Source organism: Dermochelys coriacea, chromosome 2 (genome assembly GCF_009764565.3).
Source record: "Dermochelys coriacea isolate rDerCor1 chromosome 2, rDerCor1.pri.v4, whole genome shotgun sequence".
Lineage (NCBI taxonomy): Eukaryota > Metazoa > Chordata > Testudines > Dermochelyidae > Dermochelys > Dermochelys coriacea.
Genome location: NC_050069.1, coordinates 157,184,396 through 157,205,242, shown reverse-complemented (window position 1 = coordinate 157,205,242; position 20,847 = coordinate 157,184,396). Strand labels below are relative to the sequence as shown.

The following is a 20,847-nucleotide window of genomic DNA, read 5'->3' as shown; positions in this document are numbered from 1 at the left end:
ATCACATCATCCTGTAACTAGCATTAGTTTATTTATACTAAACTTGTTTAGAATTAGGATAATAGGTGCTGGAAGTAGGGGTGCTACCACACCCCTAGCTTGAAGTGGTTTCCATCATATACAGAAAGAAAAGCAGTACTTGTGGCACCTTAGAGACTAACAAATTTATTAGAGCATAAGCTTTCGTGAGCTACAGCTCACTTCATCGGATGCATTTGGTGGAAAAAACAGAGGAGAGATTTATATACACACACAGAGAACATGAAACAATGTGTTTATCATACACACTGTAAGGAGAGTGATCACTTAAGATAAGCCATCACCAGCAGCGGGGGGGGGGGAAGGAGGAAAATCTTTCATGGTGACAAGCAAGGTAGGCTAATTCCAGAAAGGTTTTCCTCCTTCCCCCCCCCCGGCTGCTGGTGATGGCTTATCTTAAGTGATCACTCTCCTTACAGTGTGTATGATAAACACATTGTTTCATGTTCTGTGTGTGTATATAAATCTCTCCTGTTTTTTCCACCAAATGCATCCGATGAAGTGAGCTGTAGCTCACGAAAGCTTATGCTCTAATAAATTTGTTAGTCTCTAAGGTGCCACAAGTACTGCTTTTCTTTTTGCGAATACAGACTAACACGGCTGCTACTCTGAAACCATAATATACAGAGTTTACCGTTTAGTTCAATGGCTCTCAGCATCCCACTATACAAATTGTTCCAGCACCCCTGATTAGTATGCTCTTGAAGTGATTACAGTTCTAATATTATTGATTCCTATATAGCATCCTTAACACAGTATCGCACCGCATTATTCAGAATCAATAATAAGCTAAAGAGAGGATGAAAGACTGAAAGATTAAATTTAGAGGAAGTGGCTTAGAGGGAACTTTTCCATGAAGATGCTACAGCACAATATTTATTACTCCAGGTGAAGAAGTGCTATGTAACATCCTGAAGGTGAGAAGTTTATGCATTCTTAGTTTTCATTTGATTTAACTTTAGAAATTGCATAAATGTATTGAGTATCTCAATGCCATGTTCTGGCAAAAACAAAAGTCAAGTAGATTTGCATCATTCTTTAAGATTCAAAATAAAGTGGTTGATCGTACCAGTCCTAAATGAGAAGTGATTTAAAGAACACATCTAATATCAGGACTGCCTGCTGTATGAGTTTTCTCCATAGACTAAAGGTTTACAGGCCATCCTATGGGTCTGTGAAAAAGACTTCTTAATCTATAAAGAACTGCTGTGGTTGGCGGTCTTTACTTACACCCCTGCCTTCTGAGGAAAGGCAAACAACCAGAACTGCTGTACACGGCTAGGAGCTTTTTTTTTTCTCCCTTACAAGCATGACTACCCTGCCCTGCCTACCCACAGAAGGGTCAGTCATGCGTGGGCTGTGAAGGGTTACCCAGCTAGACATTAAGCTCCTCCTCTCTGGTTTTAATGCTGCCCCTCTCCCAGAGCTGTGGTGAAGACTCCTTCCTGCTCCCCACCTACACCTGAGGGAGATGAGACTCCCAGCTTCTCTCCTCAGTTACCAAAAGAGGAATGAGGGAGCAGGGCAGCTGAGGAAAAAATGGAAGCCCAGAATCTTAAGGGGTGTGTTTAGGTTCTATGGGGGGAGCAAGTTAATTCATTGTGAGGAGTCTGTGTGTGTAGCCAGGCATAGCAATTAACTGGAAATTGGAGAACTGGCTGATGGTACTCCTCTCCCTTGGCATGGGTCCCAAGTAGTATGGGAAGAGCCCACTAGGCTCAGGGCCCTGGCACTATCAACCAACCATTCTTATGCCTTGTTTAGATTGGGGATTTGTCCCAGTTACAGCTATTGGTGTAGCTGCATTGCTGTAACCCTTGGTGTAGATGAGCAAAGCCACTACTTACACCAGTGGTGATGTGAAGAAATTGGAGCACTGGATTGATGGCTAAGTTGGATAAGAGGAACGGAAATGACAAAATGTATGCCACAGTAATGTGGAAGGGGAAAACCTGTTGAGTGCTGGAATAGTGGTGAATGGAAAATAATGGAGAAATAAAGGGAGTGTGAGTGCTGCAGTAGCCATAGAGTGGGGGAGGCTAGGATGTTGTCCTGACAAAATCCTGAAACAATGGTCCTAAACCTTGCAGTAAGAACAAGCTGTAATGTTGCAGTGTCCTTTTTGCAAAACACATTAAGGGTCAAGACCCCATTACTGTCAATCTTTTCCTTCTACATCCTTAGCGTTAATGGTGACTAAGGGCTTCAGAGCATGAGAAACTTTCCTTTTGGCAGTGATTACCTGAAAGGGACGAGCATGTGGTTAATGTTCTGGTGAAGTGGTTCTCAAACTTTTGTACTGGTGACCCCTTTCACACAGCAAGCCTCTGAGTGTGACCCCCCCCTTATAAATTAAAAACATTTTGTGTGTGTGTGTGTGTGTGTGTGTGTATGTATATGTGTGTGTGTATGTGTGTGTGTATGTGTGTGTGTGTATATATATATATATATATATATATATATATATATATATATATATATATATATATATATATATATATATATATATATATATATATATATATATATATATATATATATATAAATAAAAAAACTTAACACCATTATAAATGCTGGAGACAAAGTGGGGTTTGGGGTGGAGGATGAGAGCTCACGACACCCCATGTAATAACCTTGCAACCCCCTGAGGGGTCCCGACCCCCAGCTTGAGAACCCCTGTTCTGGAGGGAATGGTGGTGATTGGTAAAACTATTGCTTCACCTGCAGGCAGCATTTATTTTTTTAGGAATGTTCATCGTTAGTGAGATGTAACTTTACTGCGCCACTTTATTTATTCACTTTTGGGCTGACAACCAAAAATTAGTCATGAGGTTATCACAAACAGGGAAGCACATCACGATAGAATTGGGACCACCTGCGGGGTGGCGGGGATCAGAGTTAGGGATGCTGTTCTAACAAGTTCTAGTTTGCATTCCCCCTCTCACCCCCATTTCAATCTTAGTGGACCTCTTATCTCCAGAAGAACCATGAAGGGAAGGTGAAAGGAGAAGCATGAAGAGTAATGCAAAGAGCTTTGAAAGTATTAATAATACCCAGATGTTAGGTAGCACTTTTCATCAGTAGATCTCAAAATGTTTTATGGAGGTCAGTACCATTATCTCCAGGCACAGAGGGGTAAAGTGACTTGGCCAAAGTCATCCAGCAGGGAGTGGTAGAGCCAGGAATAGAACTCAGGTCTCCTGAATCCCTCTCCTGTGCTCTATCCATTAGGTAACACTATCTCCCCAACTTAAGGTTAGTAAAAATTACTAATTTAATTTCCATAACAAAACTTTATTACAGTTCAGGCTGCTAAGTGCTATTAAAGAGATGCCACAAGATTCAAGCTATCTTAACTCTGCCCTGCCATTTCTTACTAATATTAGTCTTTCATTTTACTTTAATAGAGGGTCAATCAATTCCTTATATATGTCTAATATTTGGACAACTGAATGTATTTTGTAGTATCAAATTTGATCACTATGTACAGTTCATGTTTGAATGTAATGGGCATATTATAACTTGTTAGATTGTAAAGATGTTGGCTAACTTTTCTCTTTAATGATATTGAGTACAAAGAATTTTGCTCAGCAAAAAAAAAAATTCAATTTAGATGTTTATATCCTATGGTGATGGTCCCTATGAAAGAAGGGGAAGGGGAAAGAAGGATGAATAAATATTGCATAGTCTTAAATTGTTAATGTAGTCATTATTTTGTGCAGAATGTTTGTATGCTTCCTATTACCAGAGAGGTTATAGGAAAATGTAGAATGCCAAAACAGCGATCTGAATGAGACATCTAGTTCAATGTTTCTCAAAGTTAGGGTCACGACCCAGTACTGGGTTGTGGCATGTCAGGCACTGGGTCCCTCTGGCCAGCACCACTGACCGGATGTTAAAAGTCCTGTTGGCAGTGGTGCCCAGCTAAGGCAGGCTAGTGCCCACCTGTTCCAACACTGTGCTGCGCCCCAGAAACAGCCAGCAGCAGGTCTGGCTTCTAAGCAAGGGGGTCACGCTGCCCCTGCCCCAAGCACCAGCTCTGCACTCCCATTGGCCGGGAACTGGGGGGCAGGCGGTGCCTGCGGGCGAGAGTCGCACGGAGCCACTTGCACGCCTCCCACCTAGGAGCCGGACCTGCTGCTGGCTGCTTCCAGGGTGCAGTGTGGCCCCCCATGCCAGGACAGGCACAAAGCCTGCCTCTGCACCCCAGCTGTGCCACTGGGCGGGAGCTGCCAGAGGTAAGTCCACACCCCAACCCCATGCCCCAGCCATGAGCCCCCCAAACCCAGAACCCCTTCCTGCATCAAATCCCTCATCGCTGGCCCCACCCCAGAGCCTGCACCCCCAGTCCAGAGCCCTGATCCCCTCCTGCTTCCCAACCCCAGCCCAGAGCCCTCTCCCACACCCTGAACCCATCATTTCTGGCCCCACACTGCAGCCCTCACCCCCACCCTCTGCCTCAGCCCTGAGCACCTCCCATACCCCAAACCCCTCATCCCCAGCTCTGTTGGCTTGCAAGCATCAACAATTTTCTTCAACTGGGTCCCCAGAAAAAAAGTTTGAAAACCAGTGATCTAGTTCATTTAGGGTATATCTTTGCTGCAGAGTTACCTGGAGTTAGTCTAGTGCAGTGGTTCTCAAACTGTGAGTTGGGACCCCAAAGTGGGTCACGACCCCTTTTTAATGGGGTCCCCCAGGGCTGGCATTAGACTTGCTGGGACCCGGGGCCAAAGCCCGGCCCACCACCCAGAGCCAAAGCTGAAGCCTGAGCCCCACTGCCTGGGACCAAAGCCCAAGGGCTTTAGCCCTGGGTGGCAGAACTCAGGTTACAGGTTCCTACCTGGGGCTGAAGGCCTTGGGCTTTGGTTTTAGCCCCCCTGTCTGGGGTGGTAAGCTCAGGCTTTGGCTTTGGCCTTCCCCCCTGGAGCTGCAGGAGTTGGGCAGGCTCCAGTTTTTGTTCCCCTCTTCCCCCAGGGTCGTGTAGTAACTTTTGTTGTCAGAAGCGGGTCACGGTGCAATGAAGTTTGAAAACCCCTGGTCTAGCGTGAGCAAAAGCAGCCATATTGAAATAATACTTGAGCTGCTGTGTCCTTGCTGGTGCCACTGTTCACTTGTACATGGAGCATATACCACGGTTCTTTGTGTTGCAGTAAGTTAGGTGGATGTATGAATTCTTTCCCAGTGATTTGTGGGAGAACTTGTCTGTCCTTTCTGGGTGAACTGGAGGCAGGGGTGGAGTTTGGAGAAGGAAATGGAGGACTAGCAGCATTGGAGTGGTGCTAGAGCCTGCACCCATATTGTATTAGCAGCAGACATGTTGCCCTCACTGGAGAGTCGGCGTATACCACAGATGGTCAGCCAACTTGAGTTAAAAGCAGCACTACACTCAAATCTAAGTTCCCTCTAAGCTGTGTGGCTGCACAGAGGTCTGTTAAGCATTGTGCAGGCACTCAAGGCTGCAACGGGGAGAGATGCCTCTCCGCAGGCCCTGGACCTGCCACGGCCCAGGTGCTGCTGCAGGGAGAGAGAGCTGGGGGGAGTCCTCTCTCCGCACTGTAGCCCTGGGGAGCCCCACTGCACCCCAAACCCTTCATCCCCACCACCACAGAGCCTGCACCCCCCATGGGAGCCCTTACCCCCCTGCACCCTAACCCTTGGCCCCAGCTCCCACATTCCGACCCCCTCAGCCCCACATGAATTTTGTTACGTGCACCAATATGAAGGTGATGTGTCACACATCACCTCCGTATTGGTGCACATAGCAAAATTCATTCCGCACATGGAAAAATTAGAGGGAAAACTGACCCCATTAGGGGGTTTTGTAGGTGCATGAACAAAACTTTAGGCCATGTCTATACATACAGCACAGCAGTGTCGCAGATACACTGCATGTGGTGGCGATGCTCTATGCCAGCGCGAGAGAGAGAGAGAGCTCTCCCCTCAACGTAAAAAAATCACCTCCACGAGCACCAGAAGCTATGTCGGCAGGAGAAGCTCTTCGGCCAACATAGCCCTGTGCACACGAGCACTTACGTCGGTGTGACTTAGATTCCTCGAGGGGGTGGTTTCTTCACCCACGTTACGCTGACATAAGCTGTAGTGTAGACATAGCCTAGGCAGTGGCAATACTCAGTTTTAGGTGGTAGTGGAGATAAGCTCTTTGATGTTGCAGTATTTTCAAGCTAAATTTAAAAGTGGCTATAAAATTTAAAAGCGCTGGTCCCTGGTTAAGGGTGGAAGTGAATGGGGTGGGCCCTAATTGTCACCGTAGCGGCTGCTTCTCTACTTTAAGACTTACAAAAGCATGCTCACTGATGTATGTAGGGCTGCAGGGACTTGCTCGTGAATTTCCTTGCTTTCTGTAGATCTGACTCGCTATGATAGCGGCTCTTCCCGTGGTAGAGGAAACCAAACGTCCCTGGGTGCTGTCCTGCCTAGAGCGTGCTTGAGCACCGCTGCAAGCTTTATTTCCTGGGTGTGCACAGTCTCCCGCCCCGCATTGTTCAGCGTCTTCTCCAGCCCTGCTCCATCTCTGTCGCCTCCTTACTTAGCTCCGGCGGCCCCGCTCCGCTGCCCAGTACCAGGCCCGGCTCTGGCTCCTTTGCCTCACGCTGAAAGCGGAGCGAGCTCTCCGCCTCAGCCCCCTGCCTCGCTCCGCGGCTCTATCGCGTCCACACTCCGCCCGAGCACGAGGCGCCCCAGCGCCCGCGCGGGCCCACAGCGGAGGGACAGGCTGGCTGGAGCCTTGCCCGCGCGCCTGGGTAGCGGGAGGGAGACGCTCCCCTCTGTCGCTCCCCGCCGCCTCGCGCCCCCCTCCCCCCCCCCCCTTGGCCGCGCGCCGAGCCGGTTGTATTCTCCAGACTCTTGTTGTTGTTCGGAATGTCTGCAGCTGCATGGGAGGCGGGGCTCGGGGCGGGACGGCCAATCAGGAGGCGCCTGTGTGTCAGTTACATTATATAGTGGCCGCAAGGGCGAGCGAGTCTGAGAAGCGGCGGCGGCGGGGACGACGTGGGGCTGAAGCGCGGCGCGAGCGGGCGGCGCCATGGAGCTCACGGCCCCTCCGCGGCCCTGGGCCTTCCTCTCGCTGGCGGCCGCGGCGCTGCTGCTGCCGCTCCCGGGGGCGGCGGGTGAGTGACGGGGCTGGGCGGCGGCTCCGCGGGTCCCCGCCGGCTCCTTTCAACAACATGGCGCAGGGGGCCGGTCGGGCGGAGCCCGCAGCCGCTCCCCTCCCCCCGCCTTTGCTGGCCGAGCCCGGCGGCTCCGCGCCCGCGCAGAGCAGACGCGAGGAGCCCGTGATGCTCCATGAGAAACGGCCGGGGGGGGGCGGGGCGCGGAGAGGGGAGCGCAGCGGCTCCTCCCTCCGCTGTCCGGGAGCAGGGTGAAAAGGGCACCCAGCGCGCCGGCGGCCGCCCCCTTCCGGCTGCGGCACCCGCAGTCTAGTAGCGCGCTAGCTCGCGTCACCCCGAGCCGCCGCCGCGGAGGGGAGCTGGCCGCCTCCAGCGTCTCCGCTGCCGGCCGATGGGGTCTGGCGAGCCTGGGGGTGCCGGACCCGGCTTTCTTTTTCCGCAGATGGGAACCGGCTCGGCTGTGACCGCGCTGGCGACTTCCCTGGCGCTGGCAATATTCGCTCTCGTGCCCTTCTAGTGCTGTGGGGTTTGGGTGCTGGAGCAGACCCTTTGACCCTGATATAAAGACTTGGGCTAGTTGGATAAAATGTCTTTTTCTTGTGAACTTCCGCCTCCAGTCCGAGGTGTCCCGTCTTTGTAACCGAAACGGGGAAAATCCATTATGCTGCAGGCTTATTGTCACAATGTAACTATTTCAATGTGATTTACGAATGTGGAACTACATGTTGAATGTTCCAGCTAGGTAAGGTAAAAACACTTTTTTTTTTTTTTCCCCCCTTGAGTCTCCTAAAGTAAGGAGTCACTTGTTCTAGCTCAGTTAGGCATCGGCTTGCAATACGCTGGTATGATGTGCTCATGCACACCGGATATGTGATCAGATCTGGCCTGGTGATTGGTTAGGTTAATGCTGTTTAAGTTGCAAATCTGTGCATTGTACTTAAGCACCTTAATTTTGTACCCACAGGGTACAAAATACACATTTTATAGATAAGTACAGCATACGAAAATGTTTACCTGGCTCTTTGGGCACTCTCTCTCTCCCCCAGCATTCTCCTGTGGTAGATCTGATGTCAGAACAACATGTGTTGTGAAGGATATTGCAGAAACTGTTTTGTGATTTTTTGGGAACTAAAGACAATAGCAAAACTGTACCTTGAATTCTCCAAATAGCAAATGTGATAGGTTTGGTGGTCGGATTTAGTAAATATCTCATTGATAATAGGTTTCAGTGGTAGTCTGTATCCTCCAAAAAAAAAAAAAAAAGTCCACATGTTAAAAGAAACATCTATAGACCTGTTTAGATACATAAACTTCATATACCTGCTATCTGTAACCCAGCAAACTACAATAATGAACGCAAAGGGGGGGGTGTAATCCACATGCGTATTCTTTTTTTTAATATTATTTTACTGAGTTACTTTTTAGGCAAAAAAGCAGTACTTCTAGTATATTATTTGCATTTTTGTAACTTTTCTTATGCTTTTTTTCTTAAATTGAAACTTGGAAAGTTTCAAGACTTTTTTTCTTTTGCAATCAGCATTAGGTGGAGTGTGACTTTGAGACCTGCCTTACAGTCTGGGTTTTACCCAAATTGTTTATGGTTTCTCTGCAGAAGATGAGTAACATCTTAAACTTAACCTTGAGCAATAATAGTCAGTGTAATTTGTATTCTGCCTAAAGTTGTCTTGCACAATGAGGACAAGTTATTTTGAAGAAAATGAAGGTTTTGTGACATGGAAGCAACGAAGAAAGCATGAAGTTAAATACCTTGTTGCTTCTGGCTTTCTTGGACAGACACAGCAGCTTTTGAGCAACTTAATCTTCGTAACTGTGCCTGTTCCAAGTTTACATTATGTAGAAAATAATTCATATATCTGCTAGAAAATATTTACAGAAAGAAAGCCAACTCTGAGCTCTGAACCTTTCCCTGGGCATACAGGTTGATAATGCCTAGTCACTTAAGCAATTCTGACAGGTTTCAGAGTAGCAGCCATGTTAGTCTGTATTCGCAAAAAGAAAAGGAGTACTTGTGGCACCTTAGAGACTAACACATTTATTTGAGCATAAGCTTTCGTGAGCTACAGCTCACCTTAGAGACTAACAAATTTATTTTCATGAGCTACACGAAAGCTTATGCTCAAATAAATTTGTTAGCCTCTAAGGTGCCACAAGTACTCCTTTTCTTTAAGCACTTCTGTTTCAGCTGAGCCATTAAGTGATAGTATAAAAAATGGGATCTTTCTAAGTCACCGGCTTCATTAATGTGTGCTGAATGACCAAGAAAAGATAGTGATGGTAGAAAACATTTGCTTTCTGATCACTTGCAGAGAAGATACAATTTTCAGAGTTAACCTGCCTATGATGTAATGTTTATGGAGGTCTGCCATAATGACACTCTAGTCCCAAACAAATACTAAACTTAAGAATTGAACCCTGTGTCTATTTTGTACTAGATCTGGTTTTCAAACTTTGGGCAATCACTTAGACTGTATCTACATTATGCACCTTGCAATGGTGTGGCTGCAGTAGTCACTGTTTGTCACAGAGAGTGAACTCTCCTGATGACAAAATAAAATCACTCCAAATAAGGGGCAGTAGCTTCGGTGGCGGGAGAGTGTCTCCCACTGTTGAGGTGCTGTCCACAACTTTGTCAAAAGTTTGGTCATTCCGGGGGGTATTTTTCACATCTCTTGGGGACAAAAGTATTAATGACAAAAGTGCAGTGTAGACATAGCCTTAGTTGAGATCATCTTGGTCTTGACATACATGTAATAGAAATATTCCTGTAAAAGAAGTTGTTTTCCAACTCTCTTCTTTTCAGTGTTGCGTGGACCTAATCTAGGAACCATACAAAGCTGATAAGTGAATTATCATTTTCTTGTTTGAAATAAAACTGGTAAAGCTAAGTGGTGTTTTTTTGTTTTTGTTTTTAAGATGTGACAGCAGGACATACAAATTCATGTTACTAAAATTCTGATCTCTCCCATTAGAGAGCTTATTGGGTATGGTGTGGGGAAGCAGATGGAAGAGTATGAGTGTGTGAATTTTTAAATTAATTTTAAATGTTTTTAAAGACACCTTGCTATTGTTTTCTTTCATAAAGGCAATCAAAGAAACTTAACAGAACTAAGGGTGTCTGTTTGTTTTTAAAGTTTAACTTTCTTCTGGTTCACAAAAATACAGATGAAAAGAGAATAATTTACATGTAAGATATCAAGTTAAAATGTGATCTGAGGTCTTGTTTTTTCTCTGGTGTGAACGCTGTCTTGGGAGTAGTTTAATTTTGAAGTTGGATGACCCATTTCTTGGCATTGCAAAGAGAACCATGTTTACTCCTCTTTAGTTGGAAACCTCTGAGTGACTTCTTATAACTTGTTAAAATTTACAGTTAGTGGCTCAATAAACCAGTTCTATTCTGTATTAATTCTATAGGCGAAATGCTCTTTCAGTGGAAGTTTTGGCTGAGAAAGGAGTATAAAATGGGTCACATTATGGAAGTTGTTCTGTGTATGTTATACCTAGGGCTGTCAATTAGACATTTTATGACCTTCAGTAAGTCATTTTTCATAAATTATAAATACCTTGATTTCTATGAGACCTCTATTTTATTTAAAAAAACAAAACAAACCAATACTTCCCCCAAAGAATTCATCACTTACACTGTTGCAGCTCATATTGGCTGTCATTATTTGCACTTACCTCATGTTTTCATCTTGCATATTTTATTTATAAAACTTATTAATTCCCTTCCCTATTCTATTTTTACCTTTTAAAAATTATTGCCCTCAATAACCATTTTTTCTTCTCCAATTAAGAATTTTTCTTCGTGTAATTTTGCTACATTCTTCTTTCCTTTAGACACCGTGGCCGTCTTTCCTTTTCTCCCTCATGTTCTCAATTCCGGGCAGAACTAAAAATCCAGATTAGTGGCCTGGTACTGTCAACTTGGTTTGTGAAGTCCTACTTCTGTTCCAAGGGATTTTTAAAAGCTTGGACCCAGGAGGAAGCTCTGGAGCTTCCTGTCCCACGTGATTAGAGTTGGGGTGCTGAGGCCCCAGTACTGCTGCTGCCTGTGGTGTCCATGGTAACTTATATGCGTGTTTTCTTATTTGTAAAATAGAGATAACTACCCTTTTCATAAAGATGTTGAGGCTTGCTGAGTTTGTAGAATGGTATGAGAGCCTAGGAAGAAGGGCTGACTACCTTCGTAGACAGCATTTAGGTAGTCAGGTCACCACCCAAAATTCACTTTGATGGCGGTGTTTGACAAGTTATGAAGTTTAAATCTGATAATAATGATATCAAATTCTGTGTAAGTTAGAATTATGTAAGGTAGTTATTACCCAAAATTGGGCCAGCTAGTAAGCTTGGGGAGGACTAATGACCCACCAGAGTATGACAGAAAGCAGCACATTTATTATTCTGATAGCTAAGATCAAAAGAAGGGGGAGGGGGAGGTCTCACTCTCACTCTCATACTCACACTCCCAGGACAGGCATGGCACTGGAGATGTCGGGATCCTTCAAGGTAAATGTTCCACAGCACAGCAATGGATGGTGTGATGAAGGTAAGTCTTCCCAAGGCATGATGGAATGCAACGCAGTGGACCACTGGCCAGGCGGTCCAGTCAAGGGAGGTACAAGCTTATGAGTGCACTCTTGAGCACATGGTCACTTCCCCTTTTAAGGACCTGTTCCTCATGGCCTGCGACTAGAGATGACTTGGCCGCATCTGGTTGGTCACACTCCGCCTCAGGCAGTGTCCATGCATTGGGTGTGTGATCACTGCCTAATTAGAGCCCCAGTCACCTTGTCTACCTTGGAGGTCCTCTGAAGCAGCCCATTCATCCCACAAGCATTCCAGGAGGGAGGGGGAGGGGGAAAGTCACCTCACAGGTTTTCAAAGAGGGAGAGGAGACAAAAAGGGGAGGGGGGGAGTGTAAAACAGACCTTTTGAGCATAGAGGTTATACATAGCATAGTCATACAGAGCATACAGATGACTGCTGCTCCTACAACACTCCACTGCTTGATCTATGATCATTACAATAATTGTTGTCATTGTAGGGAACAGATGGTCTGTTCCAAACAATCATAACTAGGTGACTATAACTAAAACCATTACAGTTGACTAAACACCAGATACAATATAAACACAAATGCAAGCACAATCTCAATTGTAATAATTGAGAATACAATAAAACCATCACCATTACAATAATTGGGTACATTGAAAAACAAAATGAGGCCCAAATTTGATGCTGCAATAGTCATCAAACAATAAAAGTCAACCCTAACCCTTAAGTACACACAACAAATAAGATTTGTAGGAGTACCACACTTGTAAAGTGGAATTAACAATACATTTGTATTGTTAGTTACATTTTCTTGTATCAATAACAAAACTTAACAGCAAAATGATTATTAGGGAACCTAACAAAAAATAAACCTGATGTATTGGGGACCAAAGTCTTTTGGACAGAAGTGGATCTGATTGATAATTTGGTTGGAGACGGGGAAAGCAGAGAGAGGAAAAGGCATTTATCCTGTCTAGTGTAGCATCCCCCTCTCTCTTGACCCAATGGTAGCACAGGACACCCACCAGAGAGAGACACAGAACATGCAACGCTGAACACAAACTTTGTCGCGACACTATAACCATGGTATTTCTATAACTCTTCAGCTGGTACCTGCTCTCCTGATGCTCCGGTTTGGAGGCTAAAGATAAAAGCTTAGAAACAAATTAACACAGTGCTACCACCGTGGCAGACCCTGCTCGTTTGTTGTCCGCAGTGTACCCATTTTCCCTCTGGGGTTTTTGCTAACTCTATTACTTGCATGAGAGTCAACTCGGTTTGTGCCACAGTGTGCCAGTACTTGGGGCTGCCCTGCCCCCCTGCGGGCGCAGGCCCTTAGTTTCAGATCACTCTCCAGACCGGACCGCTGAAACACGGTGTCTGGGATCCGGACAGCCAGTTGCGACCTGACGTGATAGTCACCGATGAGGACCAGAAAAAGGTCATCCTCATCAACATCACGGTCTCCTTTGAGAACAGGACCCTGGCCTTCCGCGAATCCCGAGCTCATAAGCTGGAAAAATACGCCCCCCTGGCTGACACCCTGAGAGCGAAGGGCTACGAGGTGCAGATGGATGCCCTGATTGTCGGAGCCCTGGGCGCTTGAGACCCCTGCAACGAGCGTGTGCTGTGGACCTGCAGGATTGGTCGACGGTACGCTCGGCTCATGCAGCGCCTCATGGTCTCGGACACAATCCAATGGTCCAGGGACATTTACATCAAACACATCACCGGCCACCGACAATACCAGGAGGTGTGAGCCGGTACGACATCGTGCATCAACTATGGGAAAGGGACTGAGGAGACTCTTTCCGTTGGACCATATGAACTGAAACCATAAACTCACTGAACATTAAAACCCACCAAATGAGGGTAGATCCATCCTCCTCATATCTGCTCATTATACTCCACAATGAACATAGCCATTATATGGACAACATACCCCCGTATCTCAATATTTGTACTTTGACCCATTAAACTTTTACCCCCAGTCAGAGAGATTGCAGATTATGTATTCCTTACGCCACTCACTCCTAAACTGAATTTTGCACCCCTTGATGATCTGTACCTTATTCCCTGATAACCAGAAACTTCTATGCCTAAACTCTGTACCATTTTCTTTTTACTTCAACATTATCTTAATAAAATTATTAATTCTGATAGTTAAGCTCAAAAGGGGGGGCACACTCACATACTCAGTGTTGTAGGAGCAGCAGTGGTCTGTATGACTGTGCTACCTATAATCTCTGTGCTCAAAAGGTCTGTTACGCTCCCGTTCCCCTTTTGTCTCCTCTCCCTCTTTGAATATCTGTGAAGTGGCTTCCCCCTCCCTCCTGGAATGCTTGTGGGATGAATGGGCTGCTTCAGAAGACCTCCAAGGTAGACAAGGTGACTGGGACTCTAATTAGGCAGTGATCGCACACCCAATGCATGGACACTGCCTGAGGCGGAGTGTGACCAACCAGATGCGGCCAAGTCATCTCTAGTCGCAGGCCATGAGGAACAGGTCCTTAAAAGGGGAAGTGACCATGTGCTCAAGAGTGCACTCATAAGCTTGTACCTCCCTTGACTGGACCGCCTGGCCAGTGGTCCACTGCGTTGCATTCCATCATGCCTTGGGAAGACTTACCTTCATCACACCATCCATTGCTGTGCTGTGGAACACTTACCTAGAAGGATCCCGACATCTCCAGTGCCATGCCTGTCCTGGGAGTGTGAGTATGCGAGTGAGTGTGACCTCCCCCTTCTTTTGATCTTAGCTATCAGAATAATAAATGTGCTGCTTTCTGCCAAACTCTAGTGGGTCATTAGTCCTCCCTAAGCTTACTAGCTGGCCCAATTTCGGGTGACAGCAGTATTTTTCCCTTAATTGTACATGACCGGTTATCACTTGCCTTACGCACTGTACACAGGCCTAAAGGGTGGAGCTGCCTCCAACACCCCCACCCTCCACTTGGTTCCTTTCTGTTGCCTTTGCAAGTCTCTTCTCTATCTCATTATAGTTATTATAGTTTGTACCCATTGGTGAAGAGTAGTTAGTTTTTAGCTTTGTTTTTAAATAATGGTTTTTGACATTGCGTCCAGATACTGGTGTTGGTGCTGGAGTTATGCCTCATTCTCTAGACTTCAGACGCTTGTGGCAAGCCGTTGCCGGTTAGTGACCCCCCCATCCCCCTTCGGCTGCTTTACATGCTTGGGAGAGCCTCACAATACGGACGGTGCAGTTAGCTGTAAACGGTTAAAGTCCTGATCCAAAAAGAACAGGGCACTTAGACTGAAGTACGGGCTGTTGGAATCATGCTCCTTCCTCCATCGGAGTCACCCCCTTCAGTCTGGGTATGGAGCAGCTTTTTATCAGTCAGTAGTGCTCTTCCAGCAATGGCTGTCCCAGGATGGACAGATGGATTTCTTTCATGCCAAAGAGGTACTGCATGTCATCTAAGGACTCAATAGCAGTCACCTGAAGATCGGATGCTCTACCAAGGACTTGGAGCTGTGCTCAGAAAGGAGGCACTCCCCAGAACCAGCCTCAAAATGGGGAAGTCCACTGACTGCAGAGCCCAGTTCAGGCCTATTGAGACAAGGGACTTTGGGAGTCTCTTCACAGTTGTTGCCTAAAGTCCTGGTCCCACAAAATCACTTCCTAATGTTTTCTGCTCCTGAGGGGTTTGTGGCTATGAGAGAGTTGTTACATCTCTTGGTACTGCCTTTCCCTGCAGTTCACGTTTCTTGCTTGGCACAAGCACTGAAGGTACCAACACTCGCAGCTTCACCTCTGCACCATGGGGGACTACTGGATTTGATAATTAGCGTACTGATTAAAATGGTGCTGTCTAGGGGAAAGTGACAGATGATCTCACTGGTATCCCTTTTTCCAGAATCTGAGCCTGCTTCTCTGGTATTGATGAGGATAGCACATCCAGGGTCTGAAGGAGTGGATTCTTTGGATTCTGAAGTGTGTTCATGTATGTGTCAGCCTGGACGCATCCAGCAGCCTGTGTGCAGTGCCTACCCACCTGATTTCAACCTCAGTTCCAGCATGGAGCATACCACAAAGACCCTGGGTCTGCTCACATTTGGACCAGGGTCATATTAGTGGCCTTTTTGGAAGCTATCGAGGTTCCTCTCTCAATCGAGCACCTCACATCTTTCCCAACCTACTTCCTCTGCTGGTTGTTGAGAATGTCAGTGCCATAAGCAGTTCACCCTCAGTAGTGGGCCTGGCATCCACAGCGATAGGACCTTCCCTCAACCTATCCTGAGAAGTGTTGTAATAGGATTATCCCCAAGAGCTGTTGGCATCCTCCTCCTTGTCTCCTGATGAGGCTGTCATGGCAGAGCCTATTTCCCCACCACCGAATAACCCCCAAAGCCCAACAGGAGTTGTTGTGACGCATGACTTTGGCTTTGGACACCCATCCAGAGCAAGTCCAGGAAAAGTCCAACAGGCTTGTGGACACTTTAATATTAGTGCCTCCATCAAGGAGAGCTCTGTCAAGGCTATTCTAGAGTCTATTGAGGTTTTATGGCAGACTCTATCATCTCTGCTTTTTTTGCAGTAGGTTGCAGAAAGAAGGCATATCCACTTAGCAGTTCAAACTCTTCCCCCCCCCCCCCCCCCAACAATCCCCCTCTGTGCTTTCTGGTAGTATCTGCAGCTAATGAAAAGGAGCTGCATTGACTCCAACAAACAGAAAGAGGCTAAGAAACTTGACTCTTTGGAAGGAAGCTTTATTCCACAGGAGGGTAATAGCTTCATATTGCAAACCAACAAGCTCTGCCCAATTTTACCCTGTGATTTGCAATTTTGAAGTTTGACAAGCTTCTAGGTGAGACAAAACAAGAATTTCAGGTGATGGTGGAGGAGGGCAAGTCAATTTCCAGAACAGCTCTGCAGGCTGATCTCGATGCAACTGACTCCTCAGCCTTGTCTCCTCTCAGTTTTTAGGGGGGGAGGGATAGTTCAGTGGTTTGAGCATTGGCCCGCTAAACCCAGGGTTGTGAGCTCAATCCTTGAGGGGGCCATTTAGGGATCTGGGGCAAATATTGGGGATTGGTCCTGCCTTTGAGCAGGAGGTTGGACAAGATGACCTCCTGAGGTCCCTTCCAACCCTGATATTCTATAACTCTGCAGCTTGCTGCATGGCCTCTTCCTTTATTCTGCAACAGTCTTCATGGTTGCAATCCTCTGGTCTTCACCCAAAGGTTCAACAGACAATCCAGGACCTTACCTTTGAGGCCGTCACTCTTCTCTAGAAAGAGTGATGAGGATCTGCAATATCTCAAGGAATCGGAGCAACTCTGAAGTCCCTGGGAATTTTTATTCTGGTGGCAAAGTCCTTCCATCCTCATCAGACCCAGCCATTTCTGGAGTTTGTACCTTGAATCCAGGACCTGTCAAGGAGGGAAGAGTACACGTTACAAAAGATATCCACCATCACCTTCTGCTCCTGCAGCTGCCAGTACGTTGAGGCAGGCTGCATCCTCGAAGCACGCATTTTGATGGTTTAGTCAAGGACAGAGTACCGGTTTGAATACCTTACAATTTTTAAAATTAAGAAAGGTACCATCTTTTTCTTCCTTGATTATTTTTATCTGCCCCCTTCTCCCACCCCCCAAAATCCCTATCCTGTTTCCTTTGTACTTGGGCCCATATCACTGGATGCATGGGGTTCTAAAGATGGTTGAAGTGGGATACAACCTTCTATTTCCCCCTGCCTCTTTCCCTGTTCCTTTTCAGGGACATCTTTCACAATGCCATGTTACGAGAGATACAGTCGCTTCTTGTAGGGGCTATAGAAGAGGTCCCTCTGTTGCTCGGGGAAAGGGTTTTTACTACTGATGCTTCCGGATCCTGAAAACAAAGGTGGAGGGGGGGGGCATCTCAGGCTATTTTAGATCTGAGCGAGTTAAAGAAAATGAAATTCTGAATGATCACTCTACCTTCCATTATTCCTCAGTCAGCAGCTGCTACTCTCCAACTGCCCAGCACTGAAGGCAGCAGCGCAGAAGAAGGGTGGCAATACCATGCCATTCTCCCTTCTGTGCTGTTGCTGGCAGGGCACTGCCTTCAGAGCTGGGTGCCCAGCCAACAGCAGCTGCTCTCCAGCCGCCCAACTCTGAAGGCAGCGCAGAAGTAAGGGTGGCAATACTGTCCCCTCCTCCCCCCCCCATAACCTTGTGACCTCCTGCAACTCCCTAATTGGGTCAGGATCCCCAATTTTGAGAAATTGCTGGTCTCCCCTGTTAAACTTGTATGGTATAGGGTAAAAGCACACAATAAGACCAGATTTCATGGAGGGAGACAAGATTTCATGGTCTAGGATGCATTTTTCATGGCTGTGAATTTGATAGGTCCCTACTCATGGAGCTTGAATCTAGTCTTAGCCAAGCTGATGATTGCCCTTTGAGCATCTGGTGATATGCTCCATATTGCACTTTTCTATGAAGGTGGCATTTTTGGTGGCCGTTAAGTCAGTCAGAAGAGTGGAGAATTGAGGGTGCTTGGTGTCAGATTCTCTGTATACAGTTTTCTACACTAAGCTTACCTTCATCTTCACCCAAGGCTTCTAACTAAGGAGGCTTCCAGTTTTCATATTAACTAATGAGGCTTTGTGAAAAAGCTCAGTGAAGGTGAGGAGAGGTTTCATATTCTAAATGTTTAAGCTTTCTTTTAATCTAGACCGGAACTAAGCCTTTTGGGTCTTTGACACAGCTGTTCATCATTTTTGCACACACAATGAAAGGCTATCCATTATTCCCTCAGAGGATCTCATTTGACTATCCAGCTGTATTTGGTTATGTTACCAATTGGCTAACATGATGCTTCTGGATAGAGCATTGGGTCATTTGACTAGGTCCTAAGAAGATTCTGTGGCCTTTCTGGATTACTTTCCCACATTAGACATTTGCAGAATGGCGTCCTGATCATTAGTCATATGTTTTGCCTCATTGTATGCAATCTCTGTGGTCTAGAGATTTTGCCAGTTTTGGACAAGTGTTCCTCCAGTCCTTGTTCTAATAGATTCCAAGCCCACCTCCAGTTTGGATTACTTGTGAGTCACCTACAGTAGAATGAGAATGTGCAATCGTTCACAAAAGAAGAAACTATTACTAACCTTTTTGTAACTATTGCTCTTCGAAGTGTGGTTCACGTGTCCATTCTATGATTCGCTTTTCTTCCCCCTTTCTATCCGCATCTTTCTGGAAGGAACTGAGGCGGGTCAGGAGTGGCTCCACCCTTTATGCATGCATGCATGAGGTAGTGGAGGGTGCTTGTGCTGCCCTGATAGATACCACTATGGGGAGAAAACTCTCCAACTGTGTACTGAAGCACACACACACCTACAGTGGAATGGACGCATGCAACACATCTCAAAGAACAGCAGTTATGGAAAGGTTAGTAACAGTTTCTTGCGTCTCATTGGTCTATCCTAAACAAATCAATTACACCCTTTTTATATCTTTAGACTTGTTCTCGGTTTCTTGTTTTCCAAGTTGTATATATTTGGAGCCAGATCTCCTCATCCTATGGTGAAAAGTACAAGCAGAGACAAAGGGAGAGGAAAATTCTAAGGCAATCTGAACAGAATTCTTACCATACTGTAAATCTTCCCTTGGATTGAGCTGCTCGGCTAACCCCCATGGATTTCAGGGCATCCTCCAATTCACCTCTTTCCTACCATAGGGCCTCCCTTGTCCATGTCCTTTTAAAGTGGGATTCCCTACGTTGGAAGAAGTTAGGTGGAAAAGGTAATACCCACTCTGTATTACCATCCTTTAAAATCTCTAGGGCTTGTGGGGGAGGCAGGTAAGGAGAGAGGGAACACTGCTCCATCTACTTCTCCCTTGATCTTCCCCTACCACCAAAAGTTCTTTATGCTGTTCGGGGAAGATGGGAACACTGCCATGGAAGCATCCAAAATCCCTCCATGGAGGCAGGATGAGATCCATGGGCAGAGGGTAGGATTGGCTCCTTAGTTATTCTAATTTTCTTGAATGATCAATCCCTCCAGTCCCGTAACTTTTAATGCATTTATTTTAATTCTTTTTCATACTTTACACTTCAGAACTAAACATTGTGAGTGTATCATTTGAAGACAAGTGAGACTTCAAGGCACAGTGCTGACGTTTTTTCAAGTTGTCTTATCACCTCTGGTTATCCCTGCATTTCATTACTACTTGGTGTGTCTTCTATCCTTTGGATTTTGTCCATGAATGTTTTAAGCTTTCACTTGTACTAACTGGTGTAATTGAGACAACTGCATGTTTCATTAAAGGTGTGCTTGCAAGCAAAGATCCTTTGCTTTTGTCCTTCATTGTGTCTTTATACAGATGGTATTGAACTTAAACTTTTCTTTACTTTGGAAATAGTAATTCCTCACGTACCTCTATTTGCTGGAGTTCCCTGGCAAGATCTTGGGAGGACCTTTAGAGAAATGTTATCCGAGGAACAAACTTGAACCTGTAGCGTGTGTGCATGCTAGCTCGCGCGCTCTCACACACACTCTCAACAAATAGATGGGGGTGGGATGTTGACACTGAATTATCTTCTTTAGTTGGCTGTCTTTTGGTCAATAGCACTTTTTTCCTCTATAGCCCTTCCATGCATAAACATAGTAGGCTTCCTTCTGAAGGCTCTTGAAAATTTCACAGCCCTGATTGTCCAAGTTATGCCAACCTAACCCCCAGGTGTGTACACATGCCTCAGTCAAACTATCTACCATTACCTAGTGGGAAAAGGCCTTCTGTCTACACTACTGGTGCTACGGTAGCATAGCTATAAGCACTATAGCTGTGTCATTGTAGTGCCTGCACTCTAGATGTGGAAGTTTTCCTTCTGTAGCCTCACAGCAAAGACCCAGTCTAACTCCCATTAAAGTCAAAAGGAGTGATCCCATTGAGTTAAATGGGAGTTGGATAAGGTCTTATCCAACTTCACCCCTTGGGTGGGGAGCGCATAAACTGTTGGGAAATACAATGTGCCTTTAATGCATGACACATGGCTAACACTGTGTGGTGGATCTTCCACACTAACAATGTGCTTTTGTTTCCATTGAAACAAATGGAATGTTGACTTTAGAAGGAGCAGGATTGGGTCCTTAAT

At 46.0% G+C, this 20,847-nt stretch overlaps 1 protein-coding gene and 1 long non-coding RNA gene across 4 annotated transcripts in view; both read left to right on the top strand.

The window, feature by feature from the left end:
* The window catches only part of LOC122458852, a 523,493-nt gene that overhangs the window by 419,055 nt on the left and 83,591 nt on the right, over positions 1-20,847 (top strand). The gene's annotated exons all lie outside the window — the stretch shown is intronic.
* The window catches only part of TGFBR1 (transforming growth factor beta receptor 1), a 96,366-nt gene that overhangs the window by 5,765 nt on the left and 69,754 nt on the right, over positions 1-20,847 (top strand). The window contains exon 1 of one of the 3 annotated variants that reach the window (XM_038389765.2): positions 6,894-7,166. The exons of 1 other annotated variant lie outside the window; for it this stretch is intronic. In XM_038389765.2, coding sequence (XP_038245693.1) covers positions 7,082-7,166 — 85 coding nt within the window. In that variant the 5' untranslated portion in view covers positions 6,894-7,081. Of the gene's footprint in view, positions 1-6,893; positions 7,167-20,847 lie in introns of those variants that run through there. One more of the 3 variants, XM_043508552.1, reaches the window with a different exon arrangement.